General features: G+C 55.9%; 4 protein-coding genes across 4 annotated transcripts; 1 reads left to right on the top strand and 3 right to left on the bottom strand.

The window, feature by feature from the left end:
* Positions 1-355: 355 nt before the first annotated feature.
* On the bottom strand, positions 356-562 carry PHYSODRAFT_458407 (hypothetical protein; the record flags this gene model as incomplete). Its single annotated transcript, XM_009527876.1, has 1 exon — positions 356-562. A coding segment is annotated over one exon (207 nt), but the record flags the coding sequence as incomplete, so codon positions are not given.
* Positions 563-920: 358 nt separating this feature from the next.
* PHYSODRAFT_264147 (hypothetical protein) lies at positions 921-3,263 on the bottom strand (the record flags this gene model as incomplete). The annotated part of the gene is made up of 1 exon (XM_009527875.1): positions 921-3,263. The coding sequence occupies one exon, from the start codon at positions 3,261-3,263 to the stop codon at positions 921-923; it is 2,343 nt and encodes a 780-aa protein (XP_009526170.1).
* Positions 3,264-4,558: 1,295 nt separating this feature from the next.
* PHYSODRAFT_544786 (hypothetical protein) lies at positions 4,559-6,087 on the top strand. The gene is made up of 4 exons (XM_009527874.1): positions 4,559-4,700; positions 4,801-5,126; positions 5,227-5,331; positions 5,431-6,087. The coding sequence occupies exons 2-4, from the start codon at positions 4,828-4,830 to the stop codon at positions 5,771-5,773; spliced, it is 747 nt and encodes a 248-aa protein (XP_009526169.1). The 5' UTR covers positions 4,559-4,700; positions 4,801-4,827; the 3' UTR covers positions 5,774-6,087.
* Positions 6,088-6,145: 58 nt separating this feature from the next.
* Positions 6,146-18,631, bottom strand: PHYSODRAFT_314592 (hypothetical protein; the record flags this gene model as incomplete). The annotated part of the gene is made up of 1 exon (XM_009527873.1): positions 6,146-18,631. One exon carries the CDS (start codon positions 18,629-18,631, stop codon positions 6,146-6,148), a length of 12,486 nt encoding a protein of 4,161 aa, XP_009526168.1.
* Between the last annotated feature and the right edge of the window lie 972 nt (positions 18,632-19,603).

Below are 19,603 nucleotides of genomic sequence, written 5' to 3'. Positions count from 1 at the left end.
GCAGGTTCACAGCCTTAATAACGAGCTTTTCCAAGAGCACATGGGTCAACCGCAAGCCAACGAGGGTAACAATTTCCTCCTCTTGAATCAGACAGTTGAGCCTTGAGTAGATCATTTTCCAGCTTCTGAAATTACCGAGCTACATCTTAACATGAAGAATGCATATTTGCCTTTCTAGCAAATGGTAACAATAGTATCAAACGCGCTACACCCAAAGTAATCTTTCTGTGAGGTACGGTATAGGGATGAACAAAACAAGGTTCTTTGTATTTCCTTTCACAGAGTGCAGACTTTAATGCATCCGTTCCCTTTGTATTTATTCAAAGGCTTTGTGCGGGTCGTCGACGCAACTTCCGGGGCTGCCGGAGCTGCAACTGGCCGCGCAACAGGCTGCAAAGTCCCCACCACGGCTTTCGCAGCACTGGCTGATCCGAAGGTTGGACGGGGAGTAGGAGTTGACCGCACAACCCAGGGTGCTCGGGCAGACTGCGGCATTAGTCGAGGGGAGCGAGGCGGCAATCGCGGTACTGAAGAGGGCGACGACGCAGAGCTTGAGGTTCATCTTCGATTTCTGGGTCTTGCTGAGTCTGTGCTTAGCTTAGCAACTTGCAGAATGAAAATTTGGCTGGAGGTTTCTTCACTCAGCAAGCGTGAAAACGGCACCCCCGAGCGGCTACTTGAAAGGCTGATTGATTATGAGTTGATTTCCCCAGCTACGATCTTCTAATCTCGAGATGCATCAACGTAAACCATGATTTGGTGGCTCGTTTCATGCGGCACATAGCACACGGGGGTAGATAACGGTGAAAATATGACGGATACGCTTTGATGAATTCAGGATAACCGCCAAATCATTTCAACGACATCGCCTGAACGAGAATATTTCTTTTTTTTAACCCTGGGAACTCCACGACACGAGCTTACAACAGGAAGGATTTCTGATGCATCTGGAACGTTGGTGCTTGCAGCTCGCGCGCTTGCAACAGTGCGTCAGCCTGCAAAGCTGCGGGGCCGCTCACGAGCAACGCCACATCAGCTCCCATGCCATAGTTTTCGCGAATCTCGCCGTGAACATCGCGTAATCGCGCACCCAAGTCTGGGCGCTCCTTCTCAATCAAAAAGTTGCGACTGAGCAGGGATTGCGCGGGGGTTGGCAACGAACGTGGCGTGGCAGGCGGTGCAGGGCTGGAGATGTCCAGACCAGCAACTTCCATTTCGCCCATTGCAAGGCCCATGCTCCCATCGTCGTCTTTGCGGGAGTTCTTGCGCTTCAGCAAGTACAGCACCATACTAGCTCCGAGTACTGCTCCGAAAGCACCTGCGCCCAGGAGTAGCGTGCGTCTCATGAACGATTTGGCCGTGAATTCCTCCATGCGGAACATCCACACCATCATCATCACACAACCCAGAGCAGCACCCACGAACACCGGCAGCCCGAACATGTAGCCATGCCCTGAAAACGCATGGCGCTCCAACGAAGACGGATAGAAGCGCTGAACTCGAGGCGAGGCTTCCTCCGACATGTCGTCCGGTTCCGTTTGGGCATCGTCATCTTCGTTGTCGTATTCACTATCACCATTTCCAGCATGTGTGAGGTGCAACCACACTTTGCACTTCCACAGTGAACACCGTTTTACCGCATCCAGCAACTCTGCGTGTGCCTCCAAGAACTCCATATCGCGGCACGTCCAGATGATCCACAACGTGCGTGGCAGCCCCGAGTCGTCAGCTGCAACCTCATCACGGTCACTCGCATCCGCCAAAGCCTTCAAGTGATCCAGAACGCTCAAGAACGGGGTGATGCCGCTGCCTCCAGCCACAAACACCATATGCGGAGCCAGCTTGATCTCGGACCCGTAGTAGCCGTCAACGTGGACGGAGTTCAACTTCTGCGACTTCATGAGAGGCAGCAATCGCGACGTGAAGGGCCCTTGCACCTTGGCGTCCAGCATGAACGAGTGGCGGTTGCGTAGTGGGCTGGAGCTGATGGTGAACGGATGCCACTCGTTTCCGATCGCGTCCACCTTGATATACACATATTGTCCTGGCAGAAAATCTGATCCCTCGGTAGTCGACCGCCGCAGTTCCAATTGGAAAACCTTGTTGCTCATTGCCGTTGCCGACACCACAGTTGCTTTTCCGCGCCCGAAAGCGGAGACCGCTCGGTAGATTCCGTACACCACAATTGCCGGCACCAACCAGAACACTGCGGGGTAGTAGTGCAGCCCCGTAAACACCACAAAAATTGCACTTAAGCAGTGCAGCATCACGAATCGTCGGAAAAACCTGCGTCGCACCCACTCCATCGAAGACACGGCAACAATTATCAAGGGCCATATCGCCACTGCTCCGAAAAAGTTGCGGGTCGACCCGTAGCGCTGTTTAGGCGTGCAACTCTCGTCCAAACACGGGAACAACATTTGCTCTACCTTGCCTTGCATGTACCACACATACAGGTACAGCACGCCGTGCAACATCAACATGATGAATCCGAACTGTCCCGTTAGAACATGGTACCGCGCCGCGCGCTCACCGGACAGACCGAAAAACTTGTGCAAAAACGACTGGCGCGCCACGAGGATGACGGATAAAATCATGGCATACAGCCCGTTCATGCCGAACGCGCGCGCTGTCCGGGGCAAAAAGCCCGCTTTGGCCAATTTGCCGCTTTCCTTGTCGATAAGCAGTTTGCCCACCACGAGGTTAAGTTGCAGCAGCAAAAATCCGCCGACAAGCACCACGTCCACTGCGTCAAAGCCGACACTTTTGCCGATACTTGGGTGAGTTTGCACCCATTTCACCAGTCTCAGTTGCCGACCCCACCTAACCATGGACCCAACGGTGGATTGCTTCCAATAGAAGACCGTCCCCGCCAAAAGGAACGGCAACACAATGGCAAACGTGACAACGGCGGGCTCCACTTCGAATTTGTCGCCGAACTTGGTCTCCAGCGCCGGGAAGAGCGTGCGGTAGTAAATCGGCCAGCGGACCCACAGCAGCGCGGATAAAATCCAGACGCTGCAGATTTTTAGGCAGAGTTTTGCCCCATCGCGCCGCGCCGTGGATAGCAATTGCAGCGCCTTCTTCTGCTGCGGCTTGTGCAGCAGTCGCTTCATGCCGCTCGTGTGCTTGGGGGACGTGCGGCTGGCGAGCAGGCGGTCGAAGGCGGCGTCGTCCAGCTCGTCTTGGTCCAGCAGCAGGTCCAGCTCTGCGTCGGCCTTCGGGGGGCGCGGAGGAGACGTGGGCACGCGTCGGCGCTCCATGTCGGGACGAGCGCTCATAATCAGCGAGCAATCCCCGGAATGCCTGCGTGTCGGACTGTGTCAATAAGGTTAAGAGGCATATAGCAGTTTCAGCCAATCATCGTAAGCTATAGCTTATAAGGTTGATCAAATACAAGGACCAGAACTGAAACCAGGACGCTGTGCAATCTGCAGGCGGAATTGATCTTTACGGATCCTTTGCTGGTGCAGCGAGACCGCTCTGCGTTTGCTGTACTGGACAACGTGTATGTGTTGCTTTAATAACTGTTGGTGCTGTGCATACTGTAGTGTAGTGCTGCCATTGACGAGACGCCCCAAGTGACGAGGCCGCTTGCCGCCGGCCTCTTGCCGCGGGCTATTCGGTGTGGAGCCGCAGTGAAACAGCTACCCTCGAGCCCTTCCTGAGTCAACGAAGCAGAGCCACAGACACCAGCGATCCTGCGATTGGAGAACTGTTCTTTCGCTGGGAGGCACTCACACTCCTCCGCGCAGTGTACTGTAACCAGCGGAAAAGCACGAACCGTGTCGCGGCAAAATCCGTTCGCGCCGGAATCGCGCCCAGCCTTTGCTTGGGGGAACTCCCCCGCAAGTTGGCCCCGTCGCACCACAGTCTACATGTACGCACGACTTCTTCATTATGACGATAACATCGCTGCAGTCGTTGGCTGGCAACATTTCACAGCTCTGGGCTGATCAGCGGAAGCCATCGCCGCGGATGGCATTACTGCACAGCAGCGGAGGATCATAGCGGAGACCGTGCCTAATAAGCAGAGCCCGTTGCAAGTGCCCGGCTGCAATCTACGGAGCCATTGCCCATTGCCACGCACTTGCGCGGACTGGACCGACGTGGCGCTCCCACTCCTCCGAGATACAACGCGACGACGCCGTCGTTAAAATGCCATCCGTGGTGGAATTGCATCGCGCGCTGATCGCAACAACGGTCTGCTCGGTTGGGCCTCCCCTCTCACTGTTGCCGTGTGCCGACGGAGACATGCCCTCACCGACGTGTCTTTCGTAGCGTTACGCTACGAGCAGCGCCGCCGCATGCCATTTTGCCTCTGCCACGGAGGACGCTGCGGCGCGCTTTTAGGTGGTTTTAGGCTCGGGAGACGTGCTTTTAGCGCAAATCGTGGCGAATTAAGCTGGTTCTGCCTCTTTTATGGATGACGGCGTGGGCAGACATCTCTCGACCAATGGCAGCGCGTCCTGCACCGGCCGAGCGAAACTGAACGTCGTGGGGACAAGCCGCCAGCTGCCCGCTGCCGCATTTGCGTCGTCGCCGAGTTGTTTAGCACCAGGCGCGGAGTCAATCTCGCGAGGAAGCAGCAGAAACCAGTTTTCTCGGGCGGCAACGACGGCGGCAGGCGCTCCTTCGCTTCATCCCTCCCCCTCCCCCCTGTCGCTTTAGACACACCCACACCCACACCCAGACACAGAGTACGTGGCGCGGCGACCGATTCCCTCCGTTAGCACTACCTTAAAAATAAGAGGCAGGTTAGCACTAGCCTAACTGAGTTTTGTTGTTTGTTGCCGGCAGACCCCCCTCTTCGCTTAGCATACAGGTATGGGCACGCCGACCAAGCGAACGGAGCGCGTGCTGTCTGACGCCGCCGACAAGGTGGCCAAGGCCGAGGAGGCCGCGCGCCAGTACGAGGCGCAGCTGGCCGAGGCGGCGGCCAAGAAGCGCCAGCTCGAGGAGGAGAACGAGAAGCTGCGCGCCTCCATCCTCAACATGGCGCTGCAGAACGCAAGCGTGGACCTGCGCCGCGAGCACGTGCAGCTGCGGCAGACGCTCGACTCGTACCAGACCAAGATCGACCAGATGCGCGAGATCTCGCTGCTCTCGGCCAAGGTGGTGGACAGGTGCGTCGCATTGAACATAGGTGTATGCTTTTTCTTTTCTGGCGAGGTCTTAAAGCTGACAGGGCTCGTGTGCGTGCACTTGGGGATTGTTTTGTTGCAGCCGCATTAAGACCAAGCAGGGCCGGCAGTACGTCGAGTACAAGCTGCAGATCGAGACAGACATCCGAGGCACGCTGGTGCTCTGGCATCGATACAGCACCTTCTTGTAAGTGGCTTGGAACCTGATATGACGGAAGGTGTATGCTGGCGGGTAAATTTTTTATCAGGTGCTGAAGGAGACAATTGCTGTTGCTTGATGCTATAGGAATTTGGCCGCCACGCTCAAGGCCAAGAACCCCACGAGCGAGCACGACATCCCGGAGCTGCAGACGCAGAGCCTGACGGGCTTTTTCTCGGACCAACTCATAATCGACCGCATCGCCAAGCTCAACGAGTTCCTGGACGTGGTGACCAAGGCGGACGAGTTCCAGTGGGGCATCCGGATAGATAAGGACACGTGCGTGTACAAGCGCAAGAGCAAGCGCGTGGACCGGTCCTTCAGCGTCGGCTCCCGGGAGAGCATCTCGACGCTCACGCCCAGCATGCGCGACAGCATGTTCATGCCGGCGTCCTCTCGAGCGTCCACCATCTCCATGGACTCGTATTAGAGCGCGGAGATGTCCGTTCACATTGGATTATCGGACGAGGCTCGAGGACGTTGGTGAAGGACCCTTTTTGGAGAGGACCAAGTAGTAGTGTATCACAGGAAATTGCAGGACAAGTCGCGACGTGTGGAAAGGAGAAGAAGAGAGGCCGACAAGCAAAGAGGCAGCAAGCAGAGCAAGCGAGCGGCAGCGGCCAGGACGGAAGGAGGCCCGCAGTGTGGCCTTGTGTACAGGGTGTCCGGCGAGTTGGACGGACTCCCAGTTTAACGACAAGAGAGGGAAGGAGAGCGAGACATAATGCAACGTTGTTTTTACATAACGTCGGCTTCGGCCTTCCTTAGTGTGTTGTGGTGTTTTGTTGACTGTATTGTGTGTCTAGTTGTCCAGGTTAAGCAAGAACGCGGCGCCCATCATGACCCAGTAGTTGGGCGGTTTGTTGCTCGGAAGCTGCACGGCGATGACGTAGTTGGTGGAGATGCCCGTGGTGGACAGCGTGCCCTGCCGCACCGACGTCTTGTAGACCGGACACGGGTACATCATGATGCCGGCGCTGAGCGTCGGGTTGCAGGCCACCGCCGACGTGGCCGGCAGGAAATGCACGATGGACATGGCCGAGAACATCTCGCCGGGCTTGGCGTCTTCGAGAAGGCGGTGCGTCGGTGACCACTTGGCGCCTTGCAGCCAGAGCCCGTCGACGTAGATGCCGTCGGTCGGACTCTGCGTGAGTTGCTTGGCGTTCTCGACGTCCATGACGGTGAAGGTGAAGGCCAGCGAGTCGATGGCGGTCTGGTACTTACGCGCGAAGTTTTGCAGCGTTCCGGTCATGAAGCCTTGTGGGAAGAAGAAGACGTTGAGCTGGAAGACCACGGGCTCGCCGTGGATCAGCCACTCGCGGAAGAACGCAACGCGATCCAGCATGTCGCGCACCCACGAGGCCAACGGCTTGAGCGACGCGAAACTCACCGAGGACCAGAGCTGCGGCACTCGGCCGTTCAAAAATGCCATGTACATGTTGTCCAGGTCGGAGCTCATGACTATGAGGCCGTTGATGGCCTTCTGGATGTCCCTCAAGGACGTGCGCATGCGACGCAGGAGCGTGTTGAACTTGATGACTTCCTGGCCAAGAACCGTCGCCAACGAGTCCATGACGACGGTGCCGGCCACTTCTCGAGTCTTGAACGTGGTGGGCCCGGCCTCTTCGACGTTCAAGTCGGCCGGTAGGCTCTCCTGGATCGAGATGGCTAGATCGAGCACGCGCTGGTCGTTCGACTTGCCGCCGCCTCCGCCGCCGTCGCGCGGCTCCAGACTCAAGATGAGTTGCATCATGTTGGCACTTTCGTTGCGTTCGTACGTGACGTTGGCGTTCTCGTGCATGCCGAAGAGCTCCGGGTTGTCGAAGGCCGGCAGAGTGCTCATGTACGACTGGATGCTGGTGTGCGCGAGCTCCGTCGGCACGTGATATATCCCCGACGTCGAGTACGAGTGGCCGGGGCTCAGCACGTCGGGCGTGTAGAAGTTGCTGAGGATGCTCGTGAGGCAGCGGCGGTCCCAGTCGTCGGTCACGCGCCCGCCGTAGTTGATCTGGCCGGTGACGTACCGCAGCGCGTCCCAAGGGATGATCGGCTGCTCCTCCAGGAACTTGCGCAGACTCGCCAGGGACGTCTCCAGGTCCGTGTCGTTGAACTCGTACTTGATGTTCCAACCGAGAGCGCCGAACTTCCGTCGCTCCTGGACGATGGCGTGGAAGAACGTGAGCGCGCAGAGCAGCGACTTCCAGACGTGGTCCTTGGGCTCTCCAGTGTCGAAGCTCCCGAGGTAATGGAAGCTCTCGAGCACGTCCTCGGACAGCAGAGTGTTGAAGGATCGGACGAGGTTGGCGCGAATCCCTTTCGGGGGCTCGTTCGTCAGCTTGATGCCGTTCTGCAGCACGGTCACGGGGAAGTAGGCGGCTGGGAAACTCGTGAGGAAGAGGCGGAACGTGGCTTGGCACTGCTCGTCCGTGCGCTGGCCCATGTCTTCCACCAGCTTCTCGAGCTTGGGCATCCACGACTTGGCCAGGTGGCAGTTCTGCAGCAGCACCCAGTCGCCCACTCCTTGGCTGCTTTCGATGAGCTTTTCAGCGCGTGGACCTTGCCCCTGACCCAGCGAGATGAGGTGCAGCCGATCGATGAACGACATTTCCTTGGCGAACCGAAGCAGCATTCCGGTCGGGTCAGCACCAGCGGACAGCACGAAGATGCACGGCGTCTTGCGGTCCGTGTCGTTGTAGATCTCCTCCATGGTCGTGGTCGCGTTCCGCCCGAACTCCGCCCCCATCTCGGTGGAGATCATGTTCAACACAGCCTGAGGCACCTTCTCCTCGGCCAAGCCTCGAAGCAGCAGCACCTTCTGGAAGGCGGTCAGTGTGGAGCCGTAGTTGCCTGGACACGAGTTGGGGTTCGACAGGAACGCAGCGTCTTCCAGCCACGCCACCCAACGCGGCCAGACGTTGGTCAATGAACCGGATAACCCCTGGAAGCCGTGGACTTCCGTCTTCTGACTGCCGTCTGCTCCTTCTGGGGCAGCAGCGTAGCCCGTGACCACCGTCTCGAGCTCCGAGATGAGGTCCCATTGAGCCTCCGAGATGTGTGAAGGCTGAGGATTCGGCTGCTGAGTAGAGCGATCGGTGCCCGGAGGAGCCCCACGAAGGTAGAATGACCACTCCCGTGCCGAGATCTTGCCGGAATGCAGCAGGATCTTGCAGCAGATGAGCATGGAGAAGAGCACCTTGTGCACCTCGAAGAGCCCGCGGCAGATGTTGACGTAGATGTAGCGCGTCTGGAAGTCAATGAGGTTCGTGAGCCGCCTTTGAAGTGTGTCGGCCTTTGGAGCCTCGTCGAAGCAGATATTGAACAGCCTCTGGAAGAACGGCAGCGAGTACTGGTACATGGGATCGATGAGCGCGAGGTTGGCCACGACGAAGTAGATGATGGACCCGCGCGTGGCCACACAGCGATACTCTTCACGCGCGCGGTTGATCTCGATCTCCGTGTTCTCGGACTCCAGTACGCGCTCCTTGATGATGCGGGAGGTGACGTTCGAGGACTGCAGCGTGTCGATGAGGTCCTGGTCGTCCAGCACGTTGCCCGAGGACTCGGAGAGCTGCTTGAGGATGCGGTCCTCGATCTCTTTGAGCTGCTTTTTGTCCTGCGCCATGGTGACTACAAGCCGGTTCTTCTTGTCCTCGATATCGGGTCTCTCGTGTCGCACGACGTCGCCAAGCAGTTGATCCTCCAGCCCATCCATCGTGACGGTGAAGTTGATGACTGTCACCTTGATGTAGACCTCAGGGAGGTAGTGAGGGTTGGGCAGTTTGGTCGTGAGGAACAACTTGAAGGCCGGGTCGTAGTCCACATCCGAGTCGCCAAGACGGATCAGCACGCGCCCGCCTTGCTTGTAGATGGCCTTCTGCAGGATCGGCTCGAGAGAGGGCTCCAGCGTCTCGTCGATATCCTCGATCAGCAGCGCTTTGCCATTGCGGATGCAAGTCTCCAGCGACCGCAGCAAGTTGGCGTTGGTCATCTTCGTGCTCTCGAGCTTCTGGGCTAAGGTTTTCTTGATCCACTTGTTGGCTTGGCCCTGTGGATCGATCATCAGTGGCCACCGCTCGCCTCGAGTCACGAGGATGGCGTTGTCTGTCGACGTTGAGTCTGTGGGCAGGCCGTTGAGCTGCCACTCGCGGATTTCCACCGGACTGCCGAGTGTAGTGGATAGACTGTACCCCGGAGAGCAGGGGATAGCGAGCTCCTGCGTCTGCCTGACCCATTGATCGACAATTCGCTGTCGGAATCCTCCAGTGAACGGCCCGTAGTACGAAATACAAGCTGCGGCGAGGAAGGTGTCGCCAATCAACGCCAAGATGGACTCGGCTAGTGACGCCACGCTCTCCTTCCATCGCACGCCTTCCACCGACAAGCCGGAGATCAGCTTCTCAGCGCGTACGAGTCGCTTCTCCGTGACGGCAGCGTCGTTCGCAAGCTTGTCCTTCTCGTCCAAGGTGTCTTTGCACTGCTTCTCCAGCATGGCCACGTTCTCGTTGACCACGCGCAGCTCCTCCTGCTTCTGGCTCAGCACCGCGTTGGCCTCGGCGAGTTTCTGGTTCATCCGCTCGAGGTTTTCCTTCTTGGGACCCACCTCTTTGGCCACCTTCGAGTACACGTCCATGGCGTGCACCCACATACAGAGCGACGTGGCGGCCTTGGACACTTTGGAGACCACTTCGACAGCCATCCCCGGCTCGGACACGGCCTTGCTGAGCTTCTTGAGCGTGGCGGCGGGGATGTTGTCCTTGTCGAAGTTCTTCAGCTTGTCCAGGAACGTCACGTCACCCAAAATTTTCTTGGCCGAGTCCCAGCTCTGCTTCTCGTTGAAGAGCAGACACACGGCGTTCATGACGGTCTCCACTGCTTCCGGGGGCTTGGCAAAGGACTTGACCTCGGTGATGTCGTTCTTGGATAGACTATCGAGAGCCTTGATGGCGTTGTTCAGCGCTGGCATCGCCACGTCCAGGTCCTTTTGAGCGTCGGCCTGGACGATCGCCACCTCTTCCGCCTGCTTAGTGACAATCGCTTCGTCCTGCGAGACGCGCTCGCGTACGATTGCGGCTGCCTTCTGGTCGACGGACACGCGCTTCAGCAGCTCCTCAGCTTCCACGGCTTTCTTCGCCAAGATAGGCTGCAGCTCGATCAGCTCGGACTTGAGCGAGTCGACGATGTTGTTGGTCTCCTCGAGCTTCTTGACGCCCACTTCCATGCGGTTCTTGATGGTCTGCAGCACCGCGCGCTTCTCCTGCAGCATCTTCATGTACAACCCGATGAGGTCCAAGTAGCTCTTAGGCGTTGTGTACACGTATCGCTGCAGTTGTGAGAGGAATTCCTCGCCGAAATCATTGGAGGTTGTGTGCACAATGGAGCACATGTCGACGAGGGACTTGCGTATATCTTCCGAGGGCAAGGACACACTCGCGAGCAACCGATCAGCTACAGACTGCAGCGCCTCACGCGGCCAATTCATATACCAGTCGATCGTGCAGCAGTTGATCAGCGACGGGAAGGCGCGACAGCGCACACGCAGAGCGGAGCCCACTGGGGACATGGCTAGCACAATGTGCAGATAATTCCGCACGCGCTCGATAAATGTGGACACGCAGTTGTCGCGCGTCTCGGGGATCTCCATCGCCTTGACAATGGGGCGCATGTCTGCGATAATGCGGTCCATTTCGTCCTGAGGGAAGAGGTTCGGCACTTCTCCGCTGTTCAAGACGTTGTTGATGTCCTCCAAGAAGCTCTCCTCGACGATCTGGCTGTCTGTGAACAGGAAGACGGTGGAGGTTCCACCCACTCCGGCGCTGATCATGAGCTTCTTGAGGTCTTCGTGGAACTCGTTGGTGCCGTACCCGCGCGTGATCTCGATCTGCACACATTTGGCCTCCACCATGAACGCGCCGAGTCGAGCGAGAGACTGCTTGCCACTGCCGCCTACGCCGATGAGCATGGCGTTGCCCCGTGGTTGACGTAAGATTCGTACGAGGCGTGACAAGTGCGCGATGGCATCGCGGAAGAAGACGAGGTTCATCTTATTGGCAAAGGTGACGTTGTAGTTCTCCAAGAAGTCGTCCATGATCTTTGTCACTTTAGAGACGTCGTTGCAGTACTCGTATAACGGGGTGGGCACGCCTGGCTTGAAGAAGTCGCCGAAAGTCAGCGGACAAGGCGAGTGGAAGAGCGTCTCGCGAGCCCAGCTGCAGTTGAAGAAGCGCTGGAGCAGCGAGCACACGAGCTCCTCGAACCACGTTTGGTCCGATGAATTGATGAGTCGGTCCTGGAACACGCGCGAGGCCTCGTGCACCCACAGTCGGTTCATGGAGTCCGCGTCGGGGCATTTCGACGGCGTGATCATGAGAATTCCTTGGAAAACTTTGGATACATCCCGGAGGTTGAATGTGTAGTGGAATTTGTTCGGAGTGGGCAGCAGTTCGAGTGTCACGCGATTGTAAATTTCGATAACACTCGAGATAATGCCGTCCTTCATGGCCTTCACGGATGGAGCAAACTTCTCCAAGAAACCTCCGAGAATCGAGGCAAAGATGAGCTTTAGAGATGTCTCACCCGCCGGGTACATACTCAGCACGTGGAAGTGACGGACAAAGCGAGGGGTGCAGTGTGACCGTCCTCCTCCAGCTGGAGCCGCAGCAGCAAGCAGCATCGTGTCTGCAATATCTTTCCAGAAGAGTTTGTCTCTATCGTAAAATCCGCCGAAATCCAGGAACTGTCGTAACAATTCAATGGGAGCTTGAGCGCCGTATTCCTCGACCGCAGGGAGGTTCACGTCGTCAACGAAGATGATCATCCGCTTGCCGGCCACAGGCCCCAACAGATTTTTACGCTTCTTCTCCAGTTTGTTCTCAATCGTCAACTGAGTGACTAGAGACGACGTTTGTGCGGAAAAATTGATGAAAATGGTCATAAAGTTCGACGTTGGGGCGGATGGCGCTTCTCCTCCTTCTCCATTGGCGTCACCGCTTGGAACCATGGGCCCGGATACCAATTCCTGCAGTATATCCTGGACGATCACGGTCTTACCGGTACCAGTTACACCAGTCACGTACGCTGGCCTCTTCGCTGCGGTTAAGGTTCGCAGCAGGAAGGTGAAGCGTACCGAGTCGGGCGTAGCGACCGTCATCTTAAAGTACGGCACCTGGGAATTGTACTGGAATTTGGGGACGATCTCGCTCCATGCGCGGAACTTGGCCTGCTCTACGTCGACGAAGTAATCGAACACGAGTCCGGCGTTGGGGATGCTGAGCTTGGCGTCTCCCATCAACTCCCGCGCAAAGTTGTCGAACTGCTCGTGCGTGTCGACCGTCATGGTGGCCCCCACCGACCAGAAGAGCGAGAAGGCGAAGACTTTGTCCAGCAGTTCCAGCATCTCCTCGACTTTCATCGCTGAATAGTTGACGCCACTCGCAGGGCTGAACAAACACGCGAACAGCCGACACAAACTCGTTGCGAGGTTCATGTCCACGGTCGGTACCAGCTCGAAGCTCTTCTTGCGGACGAACTGGATGCACTTCTCCACGTAACTCGTGATTAGAAAATCCAACCGCTTAATCCCTTCGGGCGGGAAATCCGACGGCAGCTCCTTCTCCATCCAGGTCTTGACGAACGGCATCCAGCCGAGATCCGTCGCTGTCATGTACACGACGCCAATGCGACTCACTGTGGCGGGGGAAGCCACGGCCAGATCCATGACTTCGAACAGCATTTTCATCTCGCTTTTCAGTTTAATCCGCTCTCCATTGGCCAGACACAACGTCATGTTGTCGTCCAAGACCGTGTTCATGTTCTCGATCCACAGCGCGTCGATCGGACCGTCGAACACCGTCCACTTGACGTCGGACGTCTCATCCGCCACAGCTTCGCGCATGATAGTGGAGGCCAACCCGTCGTGCCATTCCTGCGTGGCTTCGTTGAATTCTCCATACAGTTCCCCCATGGAAATGCACTTTGGATTTAACACCCGAGCGTGAACAGTTTGGTACACCGGATTCTTTGACCCTCTCGCTCTCAACGACGTCATCGTGGACTGCAGAGTACGGTAGCACGAAGTCTTTCCTGCCCCTGTGGGGCCAACCAGCGTTCCTCCGAAGCGAACGTTGAAAATGTCGAAGAGTTGAATGACTTTCGTGATATAAGTCGGCACTTTTTGCAGTCCGGCTTTGGTGATTTCTTCCTCGAGAGACGCCTGCAACTCGCCATAGTCGTTCGGAGGGATGTCGGTACCGGGGAACAAGTCCAATACAATAGCGTGGAACAGCGGCAAGTCGTCCGCTAAGAATTTAGGGATGTTGCTGTCCCGTAAGGCGCGAATTAGCGTCACGTCTTCATTTAAGTCGGGATTGGCTCGTTTAAGTGAACCAGCCATGACCAACACGGACTTGACAGCACGCAGCCCGTAGTCGTAGTGAGGCTGTTGCGAGAGCTGCTCACTGCAGAGAATGTAGAGCTTGCACATCTTCCGCGACAGTGTGCGCGCATCGCCGAACCCCTCAGCAAACAGCATAATTTCGGCGATCAGCGCGTAGTCCGGCACCATCATGGACACGGGGCGGAAACACACCTTCAGGTTGTCGGGGAGTTCCGTTCGACCAGCGTAACCAGGGTTCATCGTGACGATAACGTGGTGGTCTTTCAGTAAAATTTCGATCCCCATGAAGTTAATGTGCTCTTTGCCCTGAATTCGACCTTCTCTCAGGATCAACAACTGCTGAGCCACGACGGATAAAACTTCGATATCAATGCGGTTAAATTCATCCAGACACGTCCAATTGCCAGCCTGCGCGAGGCCGCGGAAGAGTTTGCCCATCATTTTGTAGTCGATCTGGTCGCTGCAGTTGAACACGACGCACTGAATCGCCATGGCCTTGGCTAAATCCTTGCTACTCTCCGTCTTACCCGTTCCAGCCGGACCTGCCGGAGCTGCACCAAGCTTCATGCCATAAGCTCCGGTTAGAGTCATCCAGCACCGATCTGTCAATGGAGTGATCACTAGACGTGACGTCGCCCCCATGTACTCGTAGCCGTACTGAATGACCGAGTCAGAGTGTCGGATGAGAACGTCATCTGCCTGCGCGTCCCAGTAGTAGCGCAGTTGCTGCTGCCAGATAAAGTTCCCCACTGAATCCACTTTCTCCGTCCACAGACTCTCCACGATATCACGCGCATGCACGTCTGTAGTCACCAAGGCCACGATAACCTTGCGCTCCAATGAGCTCAGATCTCCTCGGATTTTCACGATAAGCTCGTTCAACTCGTACAAATTGCGCTTGTACCACGCGTGCATCTCTTCGACGGGGTTGCTGCTGTTCAGCGCTTCTTCGGTGCTGCGCGCCCATGTCATCTGCGCCACAGTAGCGACGACTTGGCCCGGGTGGTCGCACACCCACACCGCTCGCTGCTTGGTGTCGTAGTCCAATAGTCCGGCCTTCATGAGCTTGTAGATCGACTGCTTCATACTCACCTCCAACGCCTTCAACCAATCCTCGACGTTGCCTCGAGCTTTCAAGTTCTTGCCGAGAGGGACGCGCTCGTTCTCAGACGAGTACATGGCGATCATATCGACGCTGCCCGGGACGTCGCCAAAGTCAAGTTTTACCAGATTTTCAAAACATTTACGAAGATGCGGTTGTACAGCCTGCGGGTTTTTGGATTGAGCCAGAATCTCCAGTAATTCGTCGTTAGATAGGAAGTAAAAGCGAGGGAAGGCCATGCGCTTGGTTTCCAGGTAGTCCTCCAGGTTCTTCTGGATCTTGTCCAGGTGCGCGTTATGCTGTTGTAAAGTCTCTTTAATTCCTGGGAACGTGCCTGAGGTTAGCACGTGCGGGTTCTCGTTGGTTCGACGCATGATCGTCTTCCAGGACGCGTCCACGTGGCTGAAAATTTTCGACGCGTCAGGTAGTTGGCGTTGAATATCTGGCGCCGAGAAGATATTTTCCAGGTACATCCAGTTCTTCTGTACGAGTAGCCACTCGTCCAGCGTCTCCTGCAACGTCACGAGCTTCTTCCTCCAGCCTTCCACCTCCTCCTGAATAGCTCCAATGAATCGCGAGCCCATGATCGTGCTAATTGTTACGATCGAGTCGTCAAGCTTCGCAGTGACCTCCTCAACACTTCCCAGGACGAAGACGTCCTTCGACTCCTTATAAGGCTTGACCTCGAACTCGGTAGTCGCCCACGCGTCTGTCACTTTCTTCAGCATCTCCTCAAGTACAGCCTCTTGCTGAGCCGACACAGCCACGGCACTGATCGTCTCGCCGTGCTTCATGACATTCCTCTCGATCAACCCACCCAGCGTCATGCTGCTCTCGCCCTTCATCTGGAAGCCTAAAGCTGCGTGGATTTGCTTCCAATGCCGGTCTTTTAACGACGGAGAGCGCAGATCTGTCACCACGGGAAGCACCAGCTTGAACTTCTCCACTTCTCGCTGCAATAAATCTGCGGCCTCGTTGCCTGGGAGCTGCTTCTGCGCTGTATACGCCACTTTGACGTACATCTGCACCTGTTTACTGATCGCAGCGACGTCGATGTCGTCGAAGACTGTGTCCGAGTAGGAGACAGCGAGCTTCTGCCACGCGTCCAGTCCGCTCCAGAGCTTCATCTTGAGCTCGAAATGAGCTGCCACTTCGTTAATTTCGTTAAATTCACTCACGCTTTGCTTCAACTGCGTCTGGAACATCGCCAACATTTTAGACTCCTCCACGAGCTGGTTAAGCGTATCTTCTTGAGCTTTCAGATATGACAGCGCTTCACTCATTGGCGTCTTGATCGTCGAGAGCTTGGGGTGGTCCAGCTTCTCGGACAACAAGTTGGCGTTGCGATTCAACGGGGCGATACTATCCAGAATCACTTGAGAGAAGCGCGCCGTCTCCGAGTCGATCTCCCCTTCGAACCGCGTGACGGTGCCTTCCAAGCTCAGCACGCCTTCCTTCATAAGGATAATGTCCTCTTTAATATCGTCAGGAACGCGCCAGTCGTAGTTGTCCATGAGAACGCCCATCTCATACACGCGACGGTATCGGCTCCTGAGGTCTGGCAGCATGGCACTCACCTTGGTCATATGCACCACTTTATTCACAAAGGCGTCAGGAACTGACGGGGTGGAGAACGCAATGGGGGACAAGTCGTTGAGCGTCTCGAGCAGCGCCGTACTGGTCTTCTTCATGAGTTTGGGGATTAATGCGCGAATACCGAGGATGCACTTCTCCGGGTTCGGTAGGAGTCGGCTCTTAAACTCGGAGGAGTCGACTCGGAAGATCCCGACGGTGGCGGCGTCTGGGATGTCCGTGAATGACTGACCCTGGGACTTGTACTTCTCGATGGACTCGGAGAAGAAATCTAACGGGGCGTTGGCGTACGTCTCCATGAGCATCGTCACCTGTCCTTCATTCTCCGAGTAAATTTGGTGGAATGGAGCAAAGACGTCCATATAATCCTCCACGGCTTCAAAGGCTTCGTCCAACGCGACGAAGATGTCGTTAGTGAGCATGCTGAACTTGGCGTCTTCGTTGAGAATCAGCGCTACATTGAGCTGCTCGACGGACCAGACTTCTTTGCCCTCGTCTTCTGCACTAGCTGTCGTGTAAGGCGCAAGCGACTCGTGACCGAGATGTCGTGCAGGGGTTTCCACCATGCGAAGCGCTTCTTTCAAGGCTCGTTGAAGCGCACCATTCCACGAATCATGGCTAGGAATCGCGTTCAGAGCGGAGGTGGCGGCGTCCATTTCCACTGCGACGGCGAAGATGGCGGTGAATGGAGGAGGCGCATTCGCCTGGCCCGGTTTGCCGGTATTCTTGCTGTTTGCCTGCGGATTTCCACCCGAAGCTCCTGGTTTTGCAGGCGCAGAAGCCGTAGGGTTTGAAGCTGGTGCAGTTGCAGTTGTAGTAGCTCCTGTGAGCTGAGCCTTTCCTGCTACAAGCGTTGAATGCAACCGATGGAACGAGTGCACCGTAAGTTGAATAGTTGCGTCGATTGTGAGAAAATCTGCCAGCCGCAAGAAGTTCGTGAGTGTCCGACACTGTTTGCGCAGCGCCGCGCGTTCCATGAAGGTCATTTTGTGGTCAGCCGAGATCTTGTTGGCCTCCAGGAAGCTGTCGATCACTTCATCGCACGCTTTGACACACATCTTCAAGGATTTTGACGAAAAATCTGCGAGTTGTTGAGTCACCTGCGTCCGCGTCTTTTGTTGCTCTAGTTCAAAGTCTCTCAACGAGTAGGTCTGGCGAGGGCTGAAGCGTATCAGCTCCAACTTTGTCACGTCGAGACAGAGCGCGCGGAGACCGAGTAACGTTGACTGTAGACTTGGGGCTAGAAGGAATAGCCGCTCGTTCAGTGCCTTTTTGGCGTTCCGCATATTGTACGTGCGCACCGACTGCTTCCACATGTTGAAGTTCTTCCACATCTTGTACTTCTGGAAGAACGGAATGGCCAGCATCTTCATGAACCGCGAGTACTCGGTCTCCCACTTGTCGAGCGACCAGAATTCCGAGTGTTCTGTAGTGAAATGAGTCACTCCCTCCATGCTCATCGTGTAGTAGTCGGAGCGGTCCACCTCGAAGTGCTCCACCACTTCTAGCGCGTACATTATCAGGTCCGTGTTCTTCTTCTTGCGCAGATACAAAAAGTTGCCAGACTTGAACTCGCGAAGATACCGCGGGTCGAGATTCAGTGACGCGGTGAAGGATGATTCTGTTGCCAGAGCCTTCCGTTGTGCAGCTTTGGATGCAGGCGAGAGCAACGCATACGAGTTGCCGTCCTGATTGGTTTCATCTTCTTCACGCGGAACTACCAGCGTTGGCGACCGGATCGAAGTCACACTAGAGACGTGCGGCTTCTCGCGAAGACTCCGGATCCTCTCGGATGCCTTGTGAAGACTGGGGTGCATCACCCCAGGCGGCAAACTCATGACACTTGCTGAGGTCGATAGCGGCGTGGTACTGCTACTCGGTACTGGAAGTGGAAGTGGAGCTAGCGCTTCGTTCGCACCGTTTCGAGCCTTTTTGTTTGGTACAGGCCCAACGTCACTGGAAATCGTAGCAATGCTAGCGTTTTTCTTCATGCGCGTCTGGAACTTGGGCTTGAGCACTGCGTTCTGCGATGGCACGGGTCGCAAGAAAGGGCTCTGCGCTGCAGCGTTGTTCGAACGAGCGGGTGAACCAGGTCCAAGGTTGGGCTCATACAGTCGCTGCAGGATCTGACTTGCTTGCGGTCCGAGCGACACGCCTCGCCGTTTTGCTCCATCGCGAGTATCGCCGCCGCCCCCATCCATGCTGGGTTTGGTTTCCCTTGCGCTGCTGCCCCCTATCGGTGTGATCGATCTTGCGGGGAGTCGCCTTCACCGCGAGGCGGCGGTGAAGTGGACCACAAAATAGTAACGGATACGAGTGGAATCGACACTTGAGTGGGAAAAGTATCTTCACTTGAGTGTAGCCATTCGTCTACAAGCGACTTGCGACTAGCGAAGTTCAGAAACGACTTTTTGGATCGAAAAAAAAGATGATCCAGTATTGCATTTACGTCGCTTACCGTTAGCTCCTCCGTAGCCGACATAGCGGGGTGTTGCATGATGCAGCGTTTCAATCAAATCGGCAGCAGTGAATATTTTCCGACTGTACAGCACTCGCAGAGTTACTGCACGCCTTGATATCACTCAAGATGAATTGAATTGTAGTGCTGTTTCCTCCGTCCTCGCAAGTAGTCTCGGTGTCTCCTTCGCAGCGAAAGCTGAAGCCTCAATAATGGCTTTTATGTCTTTGAGTCTGTACGCAAGCGCGATCTCAACGCTTAGAGCCTCACGCTGAGAGTCGATGTCCATTGCACGTTTTGCTTTGGCCTCGTCAATCTTCAACAGCTTTATACCTTCACGCCTGACGTCGGCGGGCAATCTATCAGCAAGTCTGCCGAACACGATCGCCGACAGCTTCTCCGCCAGACTTGCAGTTTCTTCCATTGGCTTCCTTTATACTTCGTCGGACGGATTTTGACTATGACCATAGAGATTGATGCGTAGTGGTTTCTGAAAAGTCATCGAATCGCGATCTTGACTACCATGAATGCCTTCGCCGACATGTAGCAGCAAAGATTAAATGCATTTTCGCTTCATAACATATCTCCAAAGTTCATCATGCATCGTGGTAACGCATCGCGCGCCGTCATTTTGCATTCCTTGTTGCTGAACTTCCTGAACTCGACGTAAGCCTACCATGGTGTATTCTAACACTAGCTTTTCATTTTAGGAAGC

Source organism: Phytophthora sojae (genome assembly GCF_000149755.1).
Source record: "Phytophthora sojae unplaced genomic scaffold PHYSOscaffold_4, whole genome shotgun sequence".
NCBI lineage: Eukaryota > Oomycota > Peronosporomycetes > Peronosporales > Peronosporaceae > Phytophthora > Phytophthora sojae.
Note: the sequence above shows the minus strand (reverse complement) of the source record. Positions and strands in the feature narration are given on the sequence as shown.